The following is a 26184-nucleotide window of genomic DNA, read 5'->3' as shown; positions in this document are numbered from 1 at the left end:
TTTTTGCCTATTAAGCAATCAAATGTCCAGTGGATAAGTAGCTGTGCACAGTAAAAATGAGGTATTAAAACTACTTCAAAAATAAGGTGACAGCTTACATGGATCTGTTTGAGTTGTTTTAATTTGGTGTTTTTAGGTAAAAAGATGTTCTATCATCATTACAATTAAGCAATCAAATTAAGTCAGGACAAGTATGATTCATGATTCAGGACAAGTGGACTTACATGCATTGTAGTTACCTTTAATGCATTGAGATTCCATAAAGTTTTTAGAATTTATTTTAAAAGTAAGCCTTTGTCAAAGACTGTTTCGTCTTCATAATTTACATCTAATGAATGTAAAAAATGCTGTATCTGGAGAATACAAAAATCATATTTTATTAAGTAAATCTTAATTTGTAATTTGTTTACAAACAAAGCCCAGACTTAAACCCAGAATTTTTTTACATTGTCAAAGTAGTTTTCTGTAGATTATGCCTACTACGCTCATTCCGTGGATTGATATGTTCATATTTTACCTGTATTGTTGATTGGTCTTCGTTCACTTAAGGTAGGCTATGTGAACAAATGTTTGGTTGCCTTGAATTTTGAGCATTTTGTACTCAACAATGAATCAGTTTTTTTTTTTTTTTTGCTGAAGCCTATTCGGATTTCACACATTTGTGCAGGTATTCTACATTTTTGCGCCAGGGGTAGGCAACTTTTTCTAGGTTGTTTTGTGAAATTAATGGAAGTGAACTGGTACAAGATTCGGGACAGGATGAACAGAAAAGGACTCTACCTTGTTCATGCAGACACACTATAGGTAAGGAAACTATAGAGCTCAAGATGTTACCAAAGTGAAATACCCGTTTAAGCTCTAGTTTCCCTTCCTAAAGTAGTTTATGTATTCAGGAACAAACAAAATCCATCGACACGAAACTTGATAATATGGTATTCTTATAGCACATTGGTTTACATGTCGATAGAAGACTGTGGTCGCGCCATCTGCATTTTGAAAAAGATTGGTCAAGCTACGCACACTTAAAAAAATAGTGCGCGGCCTACACCTCTACACATACCACTTTTTAAAAATTCAATAAAATTATGAAATCAAACTGTTTTCTGCAAAGTCCAAGAAACTACAACGGTTGTCACGTGCAGGCGGGCTAGTATGGAAACTTGAGTGGCCGTTGCCATAAAGCGACCATTGTTGTAGTTTCAATATAGCAACTTGTTAGCAACTTACTTCAAAGAATCATGTAAAAGCTTCGAAATCCACGGTGGCAGTATTAATAGGTGTAATTTATCTCGTAGAACAAAACGTGAAGCAATGTAGAAAACATTTGGTAGCATTGCTTTAGAGTACAGATTGTTTAATTTGTGTCCATGTAACATGGTGCAATTTTGATATCAATACTTTTAATGGCAGGTGTAGATTTAAATTAATGACTTATATACAGTGCTTTGTATGTGTGAGTAACCTGGCATTTTTGTACGCTGAAAACATGTTTTTCATCAGATACCACGTAAACAGTACTAAACACATCTGGGGTGAATGATTTTTATTTTATTTTTAATTTTGCACTTGAACATCATAGGTAACATACTAGCTACACATAAGATATAACACCGAATGTACAGCATAGCTATAATGTAAACCGCGGGTTAAATACATCAGCTAACTAACATTTTCTAGCCACGTTGGCTACAGTTTGGGGAGGTAAAAAATACCCACAGACAAAGACCAAGCAAGATAATTACTTGTACAGTATGATACTGCAAGTTCAGAATCCCTTATGAAGCCCTATGTCCCTCAGCTCTCGCCATCACTGAAAAGCTAAACCGATGTCCACTCCGAGTCCTGTCTCTCGCTTTGTTCAGTCCCCGTTTGATAATAATCTTTTCTTTGATATACTTTTTTTCTTTGGTTTCTTATCAGTATATGCCGTTGCAAGTCAAAGGCGGAACTGGTAATCTTGGCAGATTTTTTCTCTGCCATTCTTGCTTTGTTTTCTAGGCAACAAACTAGCTATAGCACTATCTCTGCTCTGCTCTTGACTGTGTAGCCTTCTCTCTGACAATGCTGTAAACTATCAAGTGGCAACATGATTGAGAGGCAGCTGTCTTGTTTGGCCTCCTTGCAAAGAGCTGTCCTCACTCGATGTTAAAATTCATGCAGTGAAATTTAGAGTGGCTGATTTCAGAGCCTGGGGCAGTCGGAGAGACTGGATTTTTTTCTTAGAGCTTATAATTTATTGATATCTGTCCGAATGCGAAGGAAATGTAACCAAATATGAACAGTGTCCTAAAACAAACGTACATACTGCACCTTTAAATAACAATGCAAGCAACTTATCTTACTCTTAGTCTGTAATGACTGCTCGACATAATACAAATACTGCAAAAAGATATACCAATCAATATATCAAAACCAGTGTGGTAACATTACCTATTTCGGCGTTTGGAATTCTTCCAAGTGCTAATCGTCTCGTCTTTAGTAACCATACCAACTTCTGTGTTTTATTTTCCCACAGCTGAGTTCATGAAATGGACTCAAACGGCGCGACAAAAAGTGAACCATTTAGAGGCCAGTAAAGGACAATCTTGGCCAATCAGTATACGACATTAGCCTAGTAGGCGGGCGTGTTCTTCAGAGACTTTTGTTGGGACTTGAAGGATGTTTTCAAACAGCGTGATGACATTCACGTGCCGGAACCTCCACTAACTTTAATAGCTTAACTAGCTATAAAGGTAACAAATGTTTTTTTTTACTTTTTATTTCAGAACAATGATTTCAATTGAACTGAACAATTAAGGGGAACGACTAATTTTTCCCAGGCTGGTTCTGGATATGTGTTTTGAGGTTGGCGTTCTGTAACCATAGCAATCATATTTCGCTTGCCAACCAAAGTACTAGCTTACACGTTAGCCAACTTCTTGTTAACGTTTGCTACACACCGAGTTATGCTATTAGTTTGATGGTGTTTGTTGGATTAACGTAGTAAGGAAATATGTCAATAGGTAAAGTTAACTAACTTTTTCTCAAACCAGTTGACAGATTACTCGTACGCAAGCTAAGCAGTTAGCTGTAATGTTATACGAAGTTTAGATAGGTAGAATCTAGCAAGGTAGTTCGCTGGCCATCTAACTCTGTTCAATAGATCTCCAATTTAGCTAGCTAGCTTGCTTTAGATGTGTGAATGGACTCCGTCTTGCTTCATAACAGCTAGCTATCTCGAGCTGCAAAAATAACTTCGTCGTATAAAATTTCTTCGTACCGTGAAGAATGCCTGACTTGTTTACATTCTGAACAGATGTTACTTAATGTTAGAAAGTTCGATTCATTAAAACGAATCAGTATATTCGAATCAGTGAATCGAGTTTTCGAGTCGTTCGAGTCATGTTCGCATACTTCACCATTAATAAAACACTCACTTGCCGAATACAGTATTCACGTTCTAGTCCTCCCTCTCCGGCTCGAACTAGAATTATACGCTTACAGCTCCTGGAAAAACGTAGGTGCTCACCACAATGCAGAATAACAGATGAAGTGAAGATGCCTCTTTGTTAGAACGCACGCCTTTCGTATTTATATATTTAGTTAAATTATTCTCTATTCATATTATTGTCACTTTTCTTTACTATACTTTCTCATTTTTTGATCTTACAATAAGCTAAATTTACTATATTTTCAACTCTAATTAGATCCCCATATTTTACATTTGTATTTCTAGTTCTCTTGATTTGTTGTTGTTGACATAAAGACTTGCAGTTAAGTCCAACATCATTTAATTGCTTAATAACCGTCACAAATAAGTATAATTTAATTGCTATAATCTGTTCACATTATATAATTAAGGACAACGCTGTTTTTAAGGACAAGCAAAATAATATAGCCTGCTATAGGCTGCATCCATTGTTTAAAGAAATACCCCAGCACTGTTTAAAAAGGTTGTCATTAACGTCATTATAAACATCAGTGTGACATTATTTTTCACAAACACTTCTTTCGCCAAACATATAGCATTTTCTGTTTCTGTTTGTCTTGCGTCTGCTCACAAAAGGCATTAGAGAGGCTATGCTATACACTTGGCAAGTCATTCAATAGCCTACTTTTGAGTTTTAGTACCAATTTAATCCTTCAATTATTTTAAGTCATTCAGTATATTCAGCACAATCAGTTCATTTCGGTCATTTGACTCTTTCAGTACATTTAATTCATTTGAGTCATTGTGTCATTCAGTATATTTAGGTCATTTGAATCATTCAGTACATTTTGTTCATTTGAGTCATTCAGTACAATCAGTTCATCTCGTTCATTTGAGTCTTTCGAACTTTGAATGAATTGAAGGAAACCAACGAAAGACCGGTCTGACGGGCTTCCGCTCCAGCACAGTACACAAGCGATTTCTTATCATTTATTTAATGACATAAATAGTACTTGCAATGCCTAAAGTGCAAATACTAAAAAAATCCCGTAGCCATATGCCAGTTGCTTACAGTTTGATCATTTATTTTCTTTAGTCTTTAGTAACGAGAGTCATGCAGTGGCTGAAGGAAGAACACAACTCGGTTGCGCTAGCTAATTCTCAAACTGGTTCAGTGAAAAATTGCTCAGAAATAAGTAATCTACTGTCATTTATAGGTAAATTTCTCCATAGCATACACTGTTGTTAAGCTTTTCACAGATGTTTGCACACCATTTAGCCAGCATCTTCTGCATAAACTGGCTGACATGCTGGTCACCAGTCGGCACCCTGAGCCGACCAGAGGAGGATGGGTTTCCCCCTTGAGCCTGGTTCCTTCCAAGGTTTCTCCCCATCTGCCACAGGGAGTTTTTCCTTGCCACTGTTGCCTTAGGCTTGCTCCTGTGGGGGTTTAGGCTAGGGCTGTCTGTAAAGCGTATTGTGACAACTGTTGTAAAATACGCTATATAAATAAAATTTGATTGATTGATTGATTGATTTAAAAATAAAAGGTGCGCAAGTTAGCTGATGCAAGTTGCTAAGTCACTTGCAGCCAACAAAGGATTGATTACAATATAATCTCTAGACTATTTTATTAAAATAGCACAATATTTAGCATTGTGGGACACTTTCTAATGAATGCATAGGTTTATTGGTACAGAATCCGTTGGGAAATGCATACTGAAAACATTCTTTCATTCGCAATTTATTTTGGCTACATTATTTCATGCAGTCAAAGAGCTAGTTAAGTTGTAAACCAATTGCTATCAATTTTACCCAGGCAAATGTTTGTCATTGCAATACGAAGATACTTGGGTGAGGAAGAGTGGTAGGGATTCATCAACAGCATAGCTAGCTCATTGCGGATCTGGGCTGCGTTTCCGAGTTTCAATGTACCTTAACGTTTTACGAAGGTTTCTAAGGTATACCTTTCAAAGGGAAACCGCTTTTTTATGAGTGTTTTCCAGACTATACCTTAACAGTTGCCTTAAGGGACACTTCCAAAGGTACGTCGTAACTTGGAACTGGCCTTCACTGTGGTGCTGAAAAGTTTATCAATCGATGCCAGGCGAATCGATTGTCTCACTTGTAAAGGCTTAAGAATGACGCTTTTCATATAACAAGTGTTGTCATAATCATTTTACACCAATGTTAAACAAATACGTATTTGACCCAGGTCTGCTAACCAGTTAGCTGTATCTGTCCAATTTATGTTTTGTAAATACCATGCTTGCATTGCACCCTCTGGGGCTGAGGTTGACTTCTCAGTATCTTCGTAGCTGAACAGCAGGATGATCCCCCTAAAACCTCATGCTGCATGTGCACCACAAAATGAATACCACGGGCATATGGAACACCAAATGGTGGTTCCTGCCCACCCAGGAACGGCTGGCTTTTCTCTGTGAATAAAATTTGGGATGGCTTATTTGCTTTTTTGTCATCAAAGGTGACGGTGACTATTGATGAACTAGCCTTATCATGATTGTTATATTTTGACGAGCCCACAAATAGTCCCATAGCCAATCACAGATCTTACACGTGGTCAGCCCATTTAAAGCTGCAAGTACAAGTAATTGCTACAGTAGCCTACAAACATGAACCTGACACACATGTTTTCTATGTACAAAAATGCCGCAGCCGCAACGGCCAATTTTCTTGGTGAAAAATAGATATGTCTGTTTTGCATGTGCATGTGATGTTTTGATTGGCTGGTGTAGCTAAATGTCCAATGGCGAGACATAGTGTTTGTGGGCTTGGAGCATTTGTGAGCATTATCCCATAGGTATGAGTGTGTGAGTGAATGGTGAGTAAATGGTGTGTGTGCTCTGCGATAGATTGGCGGCCTGTCCAGGGTGTATTCATGCCTCTCGCTCAATGCACGCTGGGATAGGCTCCAGCATCCCCCGCGACCCTGCTCAGGATACGCAGGTATAGATAATGGATGGATGGATGTTTGGGTTGCAATTATGCTTTTTGTTAGTAAGATGTTGTATAAGCAGGATAATATCCTAGGGGCTGAGCATTACACAGTTTGAATTGATGTGATGGGATTAATTCTTTTTCCTGGCTCGTTCGTGAACGATTCTTTCAGTGAAAAGAACTAATCTGTCGATTCATTCATTGACTTAGTAATCCCCACCTCCCCGGCACGCATTATAACCCCCCTAACAGCGAACGAAGACTCGAAAATGTTGTGATTCTCGTTAATAGCCGGCTTTACTGTTCGCGAACGATTCATTCTGACACATCTTGTTCGTTCAGTGGAGTGGAGATTGCTGTTCTTTGGCATGGTAACTTGGCTCATGAGTGCTAAACCATTACAATGCATCGTTATAACAGCAAACACTACTAGATAATTTACTTGTTTAGAATAACTTAAGAATTGTTATTCCCGAGCCCCGAAAGAGTTGTGATTATCATTCATTTCGTTCTGTAGCATAGGGTAATGCCAATTAATTCACTCATAAAACATGAGTTTAGGCAGTCAGCAGCTAATGGGTTTACTATTGGTTTTACAATGTTATGTCCTGTTTAGAAAAAATGAGGTTCGATAGGGTACAATACTTATTTTGTACAGTATTTATAGCCTAGAACACAGTTCAGTTCACATAGTGAACATTATTCTGACCTAACTTATGCCAAGTCAAACTAGGGGGAAGAACCAGCTACAATATTAGGACGAAAATACAAATTACAATAAGTGCTGGAATGGAGGTACATGTAACGTGAGTGGCAGTGAAATGATTCACAGAGTGGTGGCAGTTAGTCCAGGTATAGTCTGAAGAGATGCGACTTCAGACCACGGCGGAAGATAGGTAGTGAGGGAGAGGTTCGAAGAGAGGGAGTTCGTTCCACCACTGGGGAGCTAGGGTGGAGGAACTCTGTGATAGGGTTGAGCGAGAACCCTTTACTCGGATGGAAAGGGGTGCAAGGCGCCCTGCTGCTGCAGAGCGGAGTGGTTGATCTGGCATATAGAATTGAATCATGTCCTGTAAGTAGACAGGGGTCGTCCTGTTGGCTACAGTGTAGGCAAGGGTCAGGAGTTTGAACCTGATCCTGGTAGCGACCGGTAGCCAGTGGAGTGACCTCAGCAGAGGAGTGACGTGGGAGAATTTGGGAAGGTTGAAGATGAGTCAGACAGCAGCATTTTGAATCATTCAAACAAGTAACATGAACGACTCAGCTGAGAAAACTAATCATTATTCCCGAGTCTGTAAAATGAGTCGTTTAATTTGAACAAAACGTTCGAAATTGCACACCACTAATTTGAATGCCCGAGGCCAGTTTTCTACCTGAGTCAGCTGTAATGAAAACATGCGTTTCTAAATGTGTGATTTCTATTGCAATGGAAACATTAGTTAAGTATTCCTGCGCATATCCCATAGCCTATGAATGCGTCTTTCTAGTACCTGGTTACTCAGTGTTTAAATTCAGTTTGGTTTTGAGTCAAAATCGTCACACAGCATGTTCGTTGTAATGGATAGCTAGCCAGCCAAGTACTGAATTAAATTTGGTACATAGGCTAATTATCTGTAGTCAAGCAACAGACATTTGTGTAGCTACATCAAGCTGTCACTTGCATATGATACTGTATCTGCTGGCTTGCTTGCTCGCTCTTACAAATGTACGATTTATTTATCGAGTCAGACCTATGCATTAATTCAGAAAGGTGATTGAACTTTTTTGTAAGCAGTACTTGATAATAGCACGTTGCACACTTCCCATTCAACCAGAATGGAGTATTCAGTCAAGCCATTGTATATTGGTTTTGTGGCCATGCAACATTTGTGAGTTGAGAATAAAATTCTTTGTATCATATCTCATGCTGACTGCGTTTATTGACACAATATGCTAAGCAGTAAGGTGTTATTACAATGGAAAAACTTGGGTCCTGATGTGCGTTGTTATGCACACATGCATGTTGTATATGAGTGGTGCCGCCCGGCCAAGATGCATTGTACCAGCCCCTGTATACTGTAAGATTTCTGTGTATAGTTTTTCCAAACAGGTCATGATCATGAAACTCTGAGTGTCTCGTAGGATGGGAACACCTACAGAGATCAATGTCAGCGATTTGGAGGAAGAGGCCGTCAAATACAGGCACGAGATTGTGGATGAAGGCGAGGGGTGGGGCAGTGAATCCTGCACACCTATTCAGTCCCCCAACACAACAGGAAAGAGGAAGAAGAAGAAGAAAAAGAGGTACTGCAGTTAGATCTCCCAGCATTTACACAACCTCACAAATTCCTCACCATCACAACTCATGTGATTTTGAGTGGAGCTTAGCATCCTTACACAGCATGAAGGAATTCTCAGTCAAGGCACTGCCCAATCCAAATAAAAGCTAAAAAATGCAATGTGTGTCAGTCACTAGCATACATTGCAGCTCTCCCAATTGAAAAATAGATAAGTTTTGAATCAAGGTGATGGGACCGGTCATCAGCCTGTGAATTGCATGACAGATCAAATGTTAGTACGATCATCTGATTTTTAAATGCCAGTGCTCAAAACAAAAACAACACACTTCATGTTTCAGTAAAATATCTGTGACATTCAGTAAGCAGTGAGGGATATTGAAAAGGTAGAATTAAAATCATGGATCTGCTGCAGTCTTTGTGAATGCAATTTATGGAAGATTACCTACACCACAGTGTATTGCACATGTTTTTATTGTAATGCTGTTGCATTATTTTACAATACGAAAAGTTTCTAAACAACACACATTCACCAACATATACAGTATTAACCTCTTATCACCCAATTCCGCTTAAATTACATGCCCAAATATATCAGCTTATAACTCAGGATTTGTGGTGGCCACAGTCATGGCTGAGGTATCATTTGATAGGGGACACCTAGAAGTTTATCTGGCTGTGTTGCAGCTGGACAAAACACAGTGTAAGATACTGAAGTTCAAACATGGAGCAAACATGCATTTTTCCTCTCGTTTTTAGAAAAATCATCTTTGGAAAGCAATAAATGGGCCACAATTCTCTGAAAATCTGGATATTGCTTGATCATCATATCACCTACCATGGTATCAAATATTATGTCTCGGCACCAAAGCTAGAGGGAGCTATAAGCTTTTTGTGAATGATGACACCCTGGCTCCCCCAAGTGTGCCAAAATCTCTCCAAAGTGGCCAAATTGGCACAATGTTTTTTTCCACTTCTGAAACACTGGAAATATTTTTTGGTGACTACAAAACATTTTTCCATCACCCTCAACACCTTGGCTCATTGTTTGGGTTACACAACAACACATATTTATATATTCACATATTTTAGACTGAGGAACATGGTACATACAAGAAATACCAGACATCATTGAATAGAAAATAATCAATTTTATTTGAACACTACTACTTATTAGAAAAATACCGTAAAAACTAATAAAAAAAACAAATATTGCGCCAAATATCAAAACTATTTACAACAAAAAAAAATTGTACTAAATATGCACAAAATATCAAAAAATGAAAAAGGTGATCAGTGCGACTTGGTACACAGCCCTGAGGTTACATACAAATACTTACAAATACAGTCCAGATTCAAATGCTCTATTACTTGACCTATTTTTCTTTACCCTGAGATTACTTATAAGTATCTTTACTTCACATTGTTGAGGTAAGCTTAGAGTACAAGAATGTCACTGAAAAATGAAAATTAACTGAAAAATAAAATATTACAAAAAATAATTCACTACCTGCAGTGTTGCTACCAGCTGTGTGGTGACAATAACGGACTCGTAGAGGCCATTCTGCTCATGGTAATTATTGTAACAGTCTCTGTTTGGTTGGAAACATAAAAAAGGTCACAGGTGGCACAACAAACAGCCATTAGTCTTCTTCGAGCAGAGTGTACACCTCCGCCTTCCAGCTGAGGCCGCCTGGGATGCAGGCACATCCTGGGTGACTGTGGCAAACTTGGGATTGTGGGGGCCGGTGGAAGTAGATGGGCATCTGCTTCCATTGCTAGGAGGCTGAGGGTGTTTGGGATTTGTCAGCAAGCTCCAAAATAAGAGACTCTCTGAACTTCTTTTGAGACATGATCTTCTGTGGAGGAATGCCTTTCCTCTGTTCCATTTCCTTGTGCTAAATGTAGGCATTCACGACTGCAATGTGCAGGAAATTATAAAAAAAAAGGTCCGGTACCAATTCTTCATCTTGTGAAGTACTTCGTAGTACCCAATGAGGGCATCAGACAAATCAACACCCCCATGTGCCTAGAATAGACAAATAAATAAATTATTATGCAAGACAACCAGAATAAAATCAAATTATTTTCAAGCCATAAAATGTGCTATAGTCATGCCTATAAATGAATACATCTCTTATACTTACTTGTCGTAGTCATAGACTGGCGCTGGGATTGGGACATCAACCACCTGCCACTGCCCATCTCTCTTCATCCTCCGCCGACAGGTGTCATTGCTGAATGTCTTGTGCATGGTGGAACACATGACAACCTCTCGAGTGTCCATCCATTTCACAAACAGCAGCTCACCATTACGGATCCACCTCATGCTGCCACAGGGTGCCTTCTTGAGGAAATCATGCATCTTTGTCGATGGAAACCCCAATCGGTTGGTCCTCATGGTCCCACAAGCAGTGATGTTGTTCTTGTGAAGGTCTTTGAAAAGGGGGCAACCTGTATAAAAATTGTCTACATACAGTCTGTAGCCACGACCCAGTAGGTTGAAGTCCATCAAGGCCATGACAGACTGGTAGCTCAAGCCTTTTTCACCGTCCCGTTTCTTTCCCTCGTACACAAAGAAGTTCCATGTGTAACCACAACGAGCGTCAGCCAGTACAAAAAATTTGTACCCCCACTTTGTGGGCTTGTTTTTAATGTACTGCTTCAACCCGCTTCTTGCCTTTGATGACACCCTCCTTTCATCAATAGAAATGTGCTGCCCGGACTGGAAAAAAGACTTGGAGGCATCCACTATGCTGCCATAGAGGGGCTTGAATTTACACAAGCGGTCATAAGCTTGTGTGTTTCTCCTGGTGTTGTTTGCAGCATCATCCTCCAAACTACTTAGATGGAGAGCAGAGGTGATCTCCAAAAATCTGTTCCTTGACATGACTGATGCAGGGAATGCTAGACTGTAGAGCCGTAACCCTCTCCAATAGTCCACCGCTTCACTAAGTTTCAAAATACTCATGAATATCACCATACTAAAGTAAGACAACATTCCAGGGATGGCACCCCGTCTGAAAAAAAAACAGCTTGAAAAGATCCAGTGGAGAGTGGGAATGGGTGCTGCTAACTGGGCGGCCTTTTGGGAAGGAACGGCGGTTCCTCTGGTTGAGTGTCCTCCTCATTCCCATCATGCCACCTCTCCACTGGCTCATGATCAGTGTGGGTGGAACTGGGAGGAACTGGACCTCTCCTTCCTCTGCCTCTTCTTCTTCCCCTAGCTGGGCGGCGGGAACGGGAAGTGCTGGCTCCAGCAGGGGACACATCCCTGGAGGAAGGGACTATGCCAGAAAGGCGTGGGTGTTTGGGTTGTGGGGGTTGCCATTCAGCTTCATCACCAGCTGAATCGCTGCTTGATGAGCCGTCTGCAGCCTGTGGAGTCACCCATTCAGAGTCACTCTCTGAAGAGTCAGTCCTAAAACACATTATAAAACATGCATTGATTTATTAGCAATCCATGGGATGAAATGAATGACAATGTTGGAGAAAAAAATTAATAGGACATAAAGCACGGCCAAAGGGAGTACAAAACAACAAAAATAATGCACATGTACTAGGCCTGACAATGTTGAAAAAAAAATCAATAGGACATAAAGTTCTATTCCCCAAAAATAATACATGTGTACTAGGCCTAAGACCTCGTCCACGGTGAATCGACCTTTACTGTTGGCTTTAGCCATTATCAAATTGCCAAAAATGCAAAAACAATCTTTGTACAAACTTACAATAAGTTTGCGCACGGTGCCCTCTCAAACTATGACAAAACTATGGTGAATATTAGGTTAGAGTGCTCACTGGTGCGTATCTCATGCAGCTACTGTCCTTTACGCATGGCCACAACTTCCTCAAACTTTTCCCCCCTCTCCCAGGCCATACCATTTTGGAAAGTTCAGTAAGTTTCATGGTGATTGGCTATTGATAGGCTGGCTTTGTCTTTCAAGTAAGATGACTCGACAGCGGTGATAGGTGCTAAGTAACGGCGGCACTGGTTGGACGTTCAGGGATGGCAAATGGCCAATCGTTATCTGAAAACCACGTGGGATGGCTAGTTTTCATCCAAGATCTTTGCTGAACACAAAGATACCACACTTCCTATGTAAAATCATAGATACGATCTCGTACATACAAAGATGCACTCATCTTTGCTGGTGCGGATATACAACATGTAAAAGAGCCAATGACGTTCTCTCGACAGTATCTTGATTTGCATTGTGTTTCTAATAAAACAAAGTGATTATATTTGTTCTTTAGACCCTTGCGGTGAATAAAGATATAACGTTTTCAAGGATTTATTACATTATTACATTACATTATTTTTGGACTACCAGGCTGCTTTAAAGGTAGGGAAACACCATATTTACTTTGAAAACTCTGCTGTAAATAGTACCTGTATTGTATTTATGACAGGTGGTTTGTTAAAAAAAATGACCACAATGATCGCAAAGACGAGAGTCTAATCTTTCAATACATATATTACATGTTCATATTCATGCAGCTTTTCATAGTGCTAGGATCCCGTGCTAATTTTGCACAGTGGGTGGTAAAACTGTCATGTAGCAACCAGTGCAACACCAGAGAAACTATGAAGTTATATCATGGAGAAGACATAACATAAAATTGTTGTTGATGCTCCATAGAAGAAGTCTTGTCTCTGGAGTACATTTAAACTTAAATAAAGAAAGATGAGGATCAAAGGCAGGCACTGCACTGAAACTTCTTTATTTAAGTAAGGCATTTAGCCTAAGCAGTGAAGCTATCTCCCGGTAGATAACTAGCTAGCTAACTAAAACTGCAAAACACTAGCTGCAGAACAAACACCACAAGGCGATAATATCGCAGAGGTAGCTAGCTATGTTTCCTGCGATATCACCACCCTGGTCTGAATTTTTTGTTAGTTTTAGCTAGCTATGTAGGTAACAAAATGACTCCGCTCCTCCAGACTTAAGACAGAGATTTTTGATCCATGTCTGCCGCTGTTTCTGTGTGAATTTTTCAAATTTCTCCCCATTGTGTCCCACTATTTTCGGTACTCGAGTAGTAGTTTTTTCCCGATTTGATCGGTTTGAAGTTGGAACTGCCGTAAACAGTGCAAACCATAGGCATTGCTGCAGTGTTGGTGGTCGTTGCCAACTTGCCTCAGAACCTGCCTCCAGTTGCCTGCCCTCCATCTGGAAAGCGTGCCGGTTTGTGATGTCATATGCAGAGAACCTATAAGGAAAGAACATGATTCTTCGGAAACATGCAATTTTGGCACTTCTCTGCCAAGAGGTGGCAATATAAGAACCAAATAATTGTACATGCTTATAACTCTTCATCCATTTGACCAGTGAGGCCAAAATTTTGTATCCTACATCTCTGCGAAAGACCCCACCAGTGAACATCTTCGCCTCAATAAACAACATCAGCAACCGTTTCGCTTTTCCGCCATTTAGAATTTTTGACAAGATGAACTTTCGCAAACTAGTTCTAGGCCGTTGAACTGAGTGTCACAAAATTAGGCTTGGAAAAAATTTGTGGAGTCTGAAATTGAATAATTAACAAAACATTTTTGAACTTTCAAGGCAATATGTCTGCCATATTCAAATCAACATGTGGGGGTAGCCATTTTTACTAAAAACGGCTGTAACTTGTGAATGTTTTGATCATGCATGCTATGTTTTTGTGTCATGCTGACATTGGATGTACAATGATAAAGTCACGTCTGAAAAAATAAGGCTGCCATCAGCCTATTCGTTGTCAGTGGGCATGTGACAGGCTTTGCAATGGCTGATCATCATGAAACCCGTATGTATGTATTCACCTCAAACCTAGGGAATACCACGTCAAATTTTGGGTCAAAGGCTGACTTTTCTTTTACCTTTCATCCAATATCTGTCCTTACAGCTTAAAAATTTGTAATTACTGTGTGCCGCTTGGACCCTGTTAATTACCGCTTGGGGTTGTTATTATTATTATTATTATTATTGTTGTTGTTGAGTAGTATTTGGCATAGTATTTTGAACTACAGACTCTTGACACTGCTTCCATCTCCCCTTCACACACCCTGAGAGAGGATGAGGAGGGGTGATGGATTGACAGGGCACCCCAGCAAGGCACACGCCTGTCCGTTCTTTTGTGTCTTCTTTTCCAGATGACTGTGGATCAACCTCACCAACTGCAAATATGAGAGCGGTGAGTCGTCCCATTTACCTATTTGCTTACGTTTCATCTCAAATAATTTGCAATAAAGAAAATACACACACACACATACACACATCCACCACATCAGCATTAGTTCCATATGCAATTGTAGCCTCAGAACTGTTGGCAGCAGAATTGGAGTTCTGGTGAAGTTGGATTGATCTGTACCTGTCTTGTTGACCTGTCTAATCAGCAGGGAGAAGGGGGTAAATTAAGAGCTGCCCAGTCTTTTAATGTCAGATGAATCACCACTTTAAAAAGTTGTTTGGTAAATAATGGAAGACACTGGAGAACAGATTGTTTGAACTTGGCAAACCTCGAGCCTGTTTGTGCCAAGAGGTGGATTTCGATAGGGAAGCCAGACTGTTGGAAGATCCATCAAGTGTAATACCTCCCTGCACAATGGCGTGGGGTACATCACTGTGTAATCAGCCCTGGCTTGTGATTAATTGTGCTGTCTCAACCCTTTTTAATTATATTTTAAAAAAGAAGAACAAAACAAAGAACAGAGAAGACACAACATAGTTAGGTTCTTGCTGTCTTGCTAAAATGAAACATTCAATGCTCTTTGGAAACATAAAACAAGCTTGTCAGAAAGGTGAGACTATTATTATGGGTGACTTTTTTATGAATTGGGAATTGATAACAGGACAAGGGAAAAGTGAATCAAGAATTTTTAGATGTTAAAAATCAGTGGTTCCCAACCAGGGGTACGCGTACTCCTTGGGGTACTTGAGCTAGGGGTGTGCAGAGACGTCATTATCTGTATCTGTATCTGTATCTGTATCTGTATTCGGATAGAAGACAGGAAGTGGGCATGGTTTATACCGGAAGTCAAGTTAAATCGGGCACATTTAAAAAAAATTTATTTTATTTAACCATTATTTAACCAGGAAAACCCCATTGAGATTGAAATCTCTTTTGCAAGGGGGACCTGACATGAAACACAAAGTTTCCCAACAAGACTTACACCTAACAAAATGTACAAACATCAAATATGGAATGAGACAGATGCTCAAATGCTGTATTTTCGAACCTAATATTCATTGGCAATGCAATTGTTGTGCCTTCAAAGCATCAAATTGATTTAATATTGGCATATAATTATGAAATATATTTCCACATCCTCATACTGTGCCATTTCATCTCTCTCTTTTTATAGTCCACGATAAAACCACTATTAAATGGAATTAATTAAGGAAAAATCGAACTGCAGTTGTCCTAAAATATGAACTATTCGTTTTCTATTTGTACAATATTAAAACAACGTTTTTAAACATAGACATTGTAAAACTATTCATTTTCAGTTAGAACCACACTAATTACAAACCAATATGTCTTCCTTTTTTCTATTTTTTCCCCTACATTTTTAACAATGACAAGGCAAAATCTGAAATGGAGAATTAAAGATAAAATACTCCCATTACTTTTAGTCATTAGTGCAATATCGAATACAACGTTACATCGGTACTTGAGTTAAACTGAATGGTAAGGCAAGAATTTGAGTAATTTAAAATGCGTCACTTCAACATTCTGTGCTACCTTGTAACATCAACTATGCAACTTAAAACAAATAAATATGAAGATGTGGCTGGATATTGCAGTAGTATGGCAAGGAGAATAGGACAGTATTAAGACATGTTTATAAAGCTGAAAACATCACACACAGTATATCATGGCTGAGGTATAAGCATGCAGTACATAGGCAAATTTCCTTCAGTTAAATCCCAACTGCTTTCTGATAGCATAGCTTATATACTGCTCTGTTGCCTCCCCTGGACATGTTGTCTCAATGATATGGGGGTCCTTTGAAAACCTTGGATCCTCTACTCTTCAGATATGGTGTTACATGTCAAATAAGCGTCATAGAAAATGTGGCTGGGGTTTGAACATGTAGTACATAGGCTAATTTCATTCAATTAAATCCCAATTGCTTGGTGATAGCATAACATATATCATGTTCTGCTGCCTCCCCTGGACATGTTGATATGGGGGTGTTTTGAAAACCTTGGACCCTCCACTCTTCAGATATGGTGTCACTTATATCAAAAAGGCGTCATAGAATTTTTCTTATTTTTCTTGGGGCCAACCGATGACTGGAGCTTTTGGTGAATCTTGGATTGGGGTTGTCAGCGAATCTATGCATTATTACATTGCAATTAACAGATTTGATTTAACTATTGATTTAATTTTGGAGGGCACTATAGTTAAATAGTATTGGTATTGTTTGTATATAGGTCAACGAATACCAACATTTAGCAAACAATAAAAAACAATGTATTGTGGTTTACAAATATGCATGGTCAACCTAAAAATGGTCATTTTAGCCATTTTTGAGGGTAATGTTAACCGCTGTGGTCAAGCGAATAGCCAGTTGAGAGTAGCCAGCAGCCTTGCGCTTGGGTGTGCACTTATCTTGTGATTAATATGACAATACAGAAAATCACATTCATTTTTTTTAAATATTTGGTGTAGGCTAGTAGTAGCCTACTGTATAGTAGACGACCATGACCATAATTCTGTATGTGCAATACCAAACAAACAGCCATATGAGTGATAAATCAAAAAAGTTTATGAGGCAACACATTGATAATATATGGAAGGCCAGAGCACACACACACACACACACACACATATATATATATATATATATACAGTGGGCTCCAGAATTATTGGTACCCTTGATAAATGTGCACAAAAAATGCTGTAAACTAAAAAATAATACAGTTATTGTCATACGCTTTATTTTCCAACATGTGTAAACTAGTGTGCTTTATTAATGATTCATTAGAATCGACCAAAGTCTTACATTTTTCAAATAAAAAAATATTTCCCAAGAAAACAGGTTCCACCATTATTGGCACCCCTGGTTTAATACAGGGTTTTCCCTACCATAGAAAGGCTTAGGCGCAGCGCCTGAGTGATTGTGTGGAGCGCCTTAAGCCGAATCAACGTAAAAAGGCATTGAAGTGACATATCAGAATGAATGTAAAAATAACGGTGATGCGCTGACAAAAAAAAAAAACAAAAAAAAAACGGCGAGGTGGCTTCATGGTTTTAAACACTCTGCACTATGATGGCATTATAAATAGAAGTGGGTGATTGACGAGCGTTTTTATGTTTTTATGCATGGTAGGTTAAATGCATTTACAGAATATAGAGTTTTTTTCCCCCAAAGATGGTATTTCTCGATATAATTGTGCTGCCCTGTTAACACATTACTACGGTTGCGGGTCAGGCACTTTTCATGGTAAAAAGAAATTTAAGGATAGCGCTTCTGAATTGCTTGTGTCGAAAGTGCTGCGACGGAAACAGCGATAGATTTACCCACTAGCCACATCTGTCAAAAATGTAAACAAGTAATCCAGTTTTCACGGTCGGGACAAAATTTATGACAACGTTAGCCAGCGAAGCTAGTTAGTTGATGTTACATAAAGATACCTCAATTGAACTAACGTTCGTATCTAACGTGGCTTGGTAGCTAAACAAAGTTAGTCTTTTTCTGATGAAAACCTCTGGTCAAAGCGTTTTCTCATATATTAAAAAAAAAAAAAAAAAAACGCTGTTCCAAAATCTAGCTGAGCGTGCCTAAGCCCTCTGAAATCCTAGGGAAAACCCTGTAATACCTTGTGCAAACAACCCTGGCAAAGATGACATCCATGAGTATTTTCCTATAATTTATGATAAGGTCAGAGAACACATTTGGAGGGATTTTTGACCATTCCTCGATTCAGAACTTTTCAGAATCATTGATATCCTTGGGGTTGTGCTTATGGACGCCCCTCTTCAGTTGAGACCACAGGTTTTTGATGGGATTTAAGTCTGGAGACTGAGATGTATGATGTATGTTTGGAGTCATTGTCCTGCTGGACAATCTACCTACGACCAAGTCTCAGCTTCCTAACTAAATTTTCTGCCAAAATTTCCTGGTACTTTGTTGAATTCATTTCGCCATTGATCTTAAATAGTGCCCCTGGATCTCACATAGTAGATACATTTGGTATCATTACAATAGCGCTTCAAGGGTTTTCTACAACCACTTAGCACGCATGCGCAATAATGACATTGGCCAATATATTTTGCTTCCCTAAACGGTTTGTACAGGAGAGAATAACAGGCTGTGGCACTTTAGTAACCTTTGCTTTTCACATTTACATGGGTGATAAAAAAAAAAAAAATCAATGCCTTTTTATTCCAAATTATGAAAACAACATGTCTGTATATTAAAGGAGTAACATGGTGGTTGAATGTGACACTTGCCAGTTTTCTTTAGGTAACAACAAAACAAATGTGCATAATTTTTTTATTAGTGATTTAAATGTATTTTAAAACGTATTTTTCTAAGCCTAAATTTCCCACTATAAAAGTTCACCCGAACTGTCTGGGCGTGGCAATGAGAACTGTCAGTTAGCTGTAATTGACAGACCGTGCCCCGTTACCATAGCTACCTCCATGATACGCACTCATCTTGGGAGACTGAATTTTCACAAGCTAGCTAACTTAGTATATCAAGTATCGATAGCTAAGGACGTTGACTTATATCCAATAATAATTTTCGCTAGCTTGCTAGCCAAGTTAAGATAAAACCACAACTATAACGTCCTTATGAAAGCAAAATAGCTAACTAACGTTATCGATAATATTACATAATGAAAGCAAATTACATAACTAGCTAACATTAGCTAGCTAGCTATAAATGAATATAACCAATCAGATAGTCTAATAGTCAAAAAAAGGCACTTATAAGTGAACCTAACGTTAGTCAAATATAATAACTATGAGTCACAAGTTATCCATGGGTCCCCAAATATGATTTAGAATGAGCTATCACAGCAATCTGACTGACAGTAGGGAGGGCAAAACGGAGCTTTAGAATGTCTCCAGCAGTATGCGCGTGAGATTGCCAATACATTTCTCACAGAAAAGGTAGTTTGTCGCCTTTTTTTAGTTCATTACAGTGGTGATAGAAGTGACAATAATTAAGTGGTGCTGTGCTGTTAGCCTTTACTGATCGCCGTACAAGGTTAACGTTAATGAGCTAGCACAATCGGACAGCACTAACCCATAAAAATGTACTTTGAATCATACTTGCTCAATCGAACGGTAAATCTTAAAAACATTGGATTATAGTCAGCGGCACCGAAATTTTCTTTCACACCCTCAATAAACGGCAAAAGTCCCAGTAGAAGATTGAATTAAACCTTTTAAAGTTATATATTTTCTGAAACGTCGAGAGGCTCTTTGAAAGGCAAGTTGCCCAAGATACAAAAAGTATTCCTAAATATTTATTTCAATACTGTAGTAGGAAAAGGGAAGTGAAGAAGGATATCAGGTGCATCAGGAATGAAGAAGGGGCATTGCTTTATAAGAATAAAGATATTGCTGATACCTTAAATAATCATTTTGTCAAGAGTTTAACTGGAGAATACACAGGGAGGCATATTCAGTACTCAGAATGTCTTAGCAGATATTGAGATAGAGGATGAAGGAGTACTGGATAAATTATATAAACTAAAGACAAATGAACTAAAGACAGGGTAGCAGGCCCTTATGGCATATACCCAAGGGTACTCAATGAGTTTGGTGAGATCATCTTTAAACCACTGGCCGGTATTTTTAGACAGTCTCTCCAGAAACTGGAGAAATATCTGAGGACTGGAAGCAGATATGCTGTCGATATATAAGAAGGGGGACCTTCCTGATACTGGAAACTATAAGCCTGTCAGTTGCATCACATGTAAAATACTAGGAATCTATAATTAGAGACAAGTTAGTTTGACAAACCTGGTATTCTTTGAAGAAACTACCAAGTATTTTGATTATAACAAGGCTTATTATATATTTAGATTTCCAAAAGACATTTAATAAGGTACCACATTACAGACTTGTTAGCAAAATTAAGAAGGTAGGAATTAGAGGAGCTATTTCAGAGTGGATTTGGAACTGGCTACAGGGGAGAACACAAGGAGTAGTAGGAGAGATTTTATCTGAGCAGGGAACTGTGGGGTCCCACAAGGATTGGTGCTGAGGCCACTGCTCTTCCTCATTTATATCAATGACCTTGACATGGACATAGAAAGTACATTAGTCAAATTTGCAGATGATACAAAACTGGGTGGCGCACCTAATAGTTTGGAATCTACTAAAGTTATCCAAGAAGATTTAAGTAAAATGTTACAACCTTTGAGATTCAGTCTGGTAGGTTCCTTACGCAATGCTGATATTCAAATTATATCACAATATTCAATTCATATGTTTAGGAAAAGACATGAAGGGGAAGGCATACGCTATGGGTTTCTTCACAGCAGGTATATCAATTTTCTTACAGAGATCAAATTGACCACTGTGCTGTTTCCTTTTAACTAGGCTACATTAGATTACGTTACATTTCAGGCATTTAGTAGATGCTCTTATCCAGAGCTTTTACATAGCATATACATTGTATCCTTTTATACAGCTGGATATACACTGAAGCAATGCAGGTTAAGTACCTTGCTCAAGGGTGCAACCGCAGTGTCCTACCCGGGAATTGAACCTGTGACCTTTAGGTTACAAGACCAGTTTGTTACCCATAATACTACATTGCCGCCCTACTGCCCCAGGCTACTGTAGCTACCATGCAAACACCACATTTCTATATTGATAGCTAGCCTTGTAGATCCTCTACTGATATACAAACAATTAGTAGGTCTGTTGTACACACAATACCTCATCAAAAACACTTCCATTTAAAAATATGACAAACAGTTTTATTTCTTTGTCATTCATGGTTAAAAAAAAAAGACTGAATCCATGCCTATGTGTTTTTGTCAGACAGAATGTATGTGTGTCTGCATGTATTTTTATGTGTATGCATCTCTCTCTCATAGCCTAGATTTATGTGCATTACTATTATCACTTACCCATAGCAAACACAGTATAATTTTTAAAAAACGTTTAATGGCAGGCCTAGATTTAGGTAGTTTCAATTCTTGACTTATGGGCAGTGCTTTGAAGAACTTGGCATTATACAATATAGTCTACAATATATTCTTTTTATTTAGGCATTCTGACGTGAAATGTGTTTTTCATGTGTCATTAAAAAGGTCAACTGCATACGATACCCTCCAAAAGTATGGGAACGGTGGAGTGCATTTAGATTTGAGTTCAAAAGGTGAATATGAGACAAAAGTAGACAATCAGCTTTTATTTCATGGTATTTACATGTGTGAATAAAAACCCATCACCAGTAGTCTCCATAGGGCAACGTGAAAATATAATATTTCTGGCTGGATTTGGTGTGTTTGCATGAAATTTCTCCTCTTTATGAAATTTTCCACTGGTGGTGTCAGGTGTGACAATCACGCCAAGTATTGAAATATGATGACGTATGCACTGGAACTTGTATGATGAAGTGGTAGAGCAGCGCCTAAAATACAGTGAAGAAGAAGAGGAAGAAGACTGGAAGAGAAGTGCCGGTGTTGGTACACCATACTTACACAGTCTGAAATCATTGCTTAAAGGAGTAACATGGTGGTTTTCACACTTTCTCGGTTTTATGTGCTATTTGCACAAGAGGCATTGAAGAAACACGATGAGTAAAGTATAAAATATGTCCGTTCTTTATTTTTGGAGAAATATGCCTTTTAAATTTATCGTCCTATTTTCAACCGGTTGAGAATGTTATCGACTTAGTGCGGCACAAGTACAGTAACCACTCCCCTTTCCACACCCCCTAAAGAAATCGTTACCTAAGAGTTGTGGATAAAAAAATAGTTAAAATGAGTTTATATAGCCTACATCGTACTTAGTTTGATCATTACCTAACGTTTAGCTCCCTTATTTGTTGCAGTTGATATCTGATTGTCAGTCCTTCTGTCTCATTCATCTTTTGATCTCAAATCTAAATACCTGAAGTATATATAAGTGTTTAACAAAAATAACAAATTTTACTCTACTGTTCCCATACTTTTGGAGGGCACTGTGTACACTGATAAAGTAATTGGCTTCAGTGCTCATTAGTACATTGAAAAAGAGTGTAGGCCTGGTACTCTCAGCCATTTGATGTGTGAGAAAATACTGATTGCTGTCCAGTGAGACATGGTGTTGTGCTGTATGCTGTATGCTATGCGTGGTGTTGTGCAGTATGCGTCTTGTACTGAGGAAGTGTCTGGCTCTTTTGATCCAGTGCGACGGGCAGCACGGAATTATGGCTTGAGAGAAGCGCCAGAAGGAGAGGAATGGACACTGTACTGGACAGACTGTTCCGTCTCGCTAGATCGTGTCATGGACATGAAGCGCTACCAGGTACCACATTGCACTAGAGACCAGTCTGTTCTTTCTCCTCTCCAGTCGAATTGTAGGCTTTATCATTCGTAATAATCAGTGTACCATTGGGTCTAGACCTTGTCAGGGATCAACGCCTGGACCCAATGGAGTAGGAGTGAAAATGAGACCCCTAATAAGATTATCTATTAATTTTTTTTATCTTCTGCTGTAGTTAAATTCAGACTGCATCTGCCTTCTAATCTGAAATGATAATTCATGTGCTATTTGTTAGACCTGTTGTCAGTTTTCAAGAACTTTGAAATCTTTCCTCAGTGTTTTAGTCTTAACAAGTATTTCCAACAATAGTAGCTGTATCCTCAATAGCTGTGAACATAGCTGTAAACTAAAACTGATTCAGGGTTAATGGGTTAATTCAGGGTTTAAATTGAATTTAAAGGGATACATCCCTCACCATCTCCACCTCAACATTGTAGTTTTTTAATTTCACATGCTACCAGGTTTTGCTTTCTGCTTGTAGAAGATCAACCATTTCCCAGGAATGAGTGAGATCTGTAGGAAAGACCTGCTGGCCAGAAACATGAACCGGATGCTAAAGCTGTTTCCCAAGGAGTACAACATCTTCCCCCGGACCTGGTGTCTCCCAGCAGAGTGAGCATAAAGAGCATGCGTCGCCACATTGTGCTACACATTGTGTTCTCACATTAATGTAAGGCCGGAAAAATTGTATTCATAGTTTACTGGATGCCGGGCTTCACTTTTCTCAAAAAAAAAGAAAGAAACTTTCAAGATGACTCATTTTAGTGTTCATTAATTTTTAAACAACATATGCCATACTTTGTGTGGTAATGCAGTATGTGCTTTCTGTGAGCAGGCATGGCAGACCATCCCACTTGTGAAGCTATTTTTAAGATTATTTATTTGTTGCTTTAAGAGAACACTTGTGGTGTGGTTATGCATATTTTTGCTGTTTTTGTTTTTCTTAGTTGGCAATATGGCTGAATCCAGTCAAAATAATACAGGGTTCCCACTGATGCTCCCACTTGCAGCTGATCTGTGTGCTTGTTTTGTTTATGTATTCACAGTCAAAATCAAATCAGCTCATCGTTCTGCAGCTGTTATTTTGGATGGCTAGGGATAGCATATTTTGTGTTCTCTGTATTTTGGAGAAGCTGATGCGATCAGTCAAACATCAAACATCATTGTTTTTCCAGCTAAATGTTAGTGTTCTGCAGGGGTATTGCAAGTTAAACTCAACTCAAAACTGAATCGGATATTCAAAGAAAAACAGTAGCAATTTACCACGCTTTCATTTCTTTGTTTTCGGCTTGACAAATATAGACTCCTGTGTTAATGCAACCTTTGTATATGAACTTAATTGTCATAATGACTGTTGATGAAGTAAACGCATCTTTCATCAAAAGCATAGTCAGCTACTGTTAAAGTAATAATCTTGAAGATTTTCATTAAAATAAATGTCTTTTAAGTCACTATCTATCGCTGCATTGGGTAACACAATGGTGATTGAGCCTATTTTTTATATTAATTTATACTATTATTATCATAATTCATGATTAAAAAACTTGGTGTCTGTGGCGACATTCCTGGGAAAAAATCACAAGCGGCGCACAGTTAGTGACGCGTTTTTCATCACCCATCAGTGGTTGGTCCACCAGAGAGGGTAGGCGGAGCTAATGCAACAGGCTCACTCTTCAACTCACTTGTGAGTGTGAGCGGCATGCTGTTTTATTCCGGTGTCTGCTTGTGTTATGGAACCCTAAAAAGTTTTTGTGTAACATGAGAGGTCATATTATTTGTTGATGTAGATTTCGTATTACATTTGATGACAATGTAATATTACTAAATTACATAGTTATTTGCACAGCTAACGCTAGCTACCAGACCATGTCAAGAAAGGCAACATTAGTTTAGACAACGTTGTGCAAAGTCAGCAGCCATCTCTCATATCAGGTAACGTTGCGTTAGCTAGCTAGCTAATGTAATTAACATAATCTAATGTCAGCTAACAATTAGAAAAAACGCTAGCTAACGCTACCGATCGGTACCGACCTCGCAAACCGTCTCTCGAATGCAATGCTACCTTGTTGCAATGTTGCAATGTAGCTAACTAAAGGCCAGTTTAGATCAATGATTCGCAACGAGACTGGATGCAACTTGCAAAATTCCAAGACGTCTGATTGTAAACGTTCTAAAACTGCACTTGGCGATTTGACAAGGATGGTCTTTTAAAACCTCAGGGCAGGCAACGGCTCTGCTACTAGCCAGTTCACACCGCTGCAATTTTCTCTGCAACATTCTAAAACCGTTTCGCCTTGTTGCGAATCATTGATCTGAACTGGCCATAACGTTACCGTTATTTACATTGCCATCGAGTTCATCAATATATTATAATGATTGGAATAAAGCCGGGATATGTGGAGCAGAGCCGGGTCTGATTTCTGAAGATGTCATGCAGGAGAAAACTAAATAAAAGAATACGGCAGTATGGATTAGCATTGTTATTATTTTATTACGCTTCCTCATATGTTCCTTCAGCCTTTATGCCCTTTTTGATGAAATCTCCTTTGTTTTTGTTTTATTCTTCTTGTTCTGATTGCTAATTTTACACCCAGCTCATCTTTATTCTCGAACAGTTTAGCTAGCAAAACCAGAAACACCAGGGGTAACATTTTGCAAGGCAGTTGTTTCAAAAATACCACACAACAATCATTCACGAAAAAGACTGCTTATTGTGCACGAGATACATAATTGCACGAGCCACAGCGAATCCCGCAAATTCTTCTCTGCAGTGTAAAGATGTTTATACCGGGCAAAAGGTGGATAAAGAACGTTTGCAGAAATTGATCATCACTAATTCTACCCCAGGTTTGCTACGGCATTTTAACCCGGCTTGGCAGTGTAAAGACATCTTGAGTTAGCCTAATGTTAGACAATGAATGAGTATGTACATAATGTTACTTTTATAACAACCGTTTTTTATTCAGTAAATAGTAAGCGTTATAGTTGGCGTGGCCCAGGTGCCAACGGACTGACGTCACACAGGTGACACTGGTTGGATCCGGTTGGATC

The 26184-nt window shown here is 38.8% G+C and overlaps 2 protein-coding genes across 7 annotated transcripts in view; one reads left to right on the top strand and one right to left on the bottom strand.

The window, feature by feature from the left end:
- The window catches only part of calcoco2 (calcium binding and coiled-coil domain 2), an 86608-nt gene extending 84098 nt beyond the window's left edge, over positions 1-2510 (bottom strand). Inside the window, exon 1 of the mRNA XM_035407046.1 lies at positions 2431-2510. The gene's annotated coding sequence lies outside the window, so the exon portion shown is untranslated. The remainder of the gene's footprint in view (positions 1-2430) is intronic.
- An 85-nt stretch (positions 2511-2595) lies between these two features.
- ttll6 (tubulin tyrosine ligase-like family, member 6) overlaps positions 2596-26184 on the top strand; it is an 81715-nt gene continuing 58126 nt past the window's right edge. For 2 of the 6 annotated variants that reach the window (XM_035407041.1, XM_035407038.1), the window contains exons 1-5: positions 2596-2732; positions 8489-8650; positions 14783-14820; positions 22997-23115; positions 23615-23745. In XM_035407041.1, the coding sequence (XP_035262932.1) occupies positions 8490-8650; positions 14783-14820; positions 22997-23115; positions 23615-23745 (449 nt within the window). In that variant the 5' untranslated portion in view covers positions 2596-2732; position 8489. Of the gene's footprint in view, positions 2733-8443; positions 8651-14782; positions 14821-22996; positions 23116-23594; positions 23746-26184 lie in introns of those variants that run through there. The other 4 variants (XM_035407040.1, XM_035407039.1, XM_035407044.1 and 1 more) reach the window with 4 other exon arrangements.

This window comes from Anguilla anguilla, chromosome 2 (genome assembly GCF_013347855.1).
Source record: "Anguilla anguilla isolate fAngAng1 chromosome 2, fAngAng1.pri, whole genome shotgun sequence".
Lineage (NCBI taxonomy): Eukaryota > Metazoa > Chordata > Actinopteri > Anguilliformes > Anguillidae > Anguilla > Anguilla anguilla.
The sequence above is the reverse complement of the archived record's forward strand: the minus strand, read 5'-3'. Positions and strand labels throughout refer to the sequence as shown.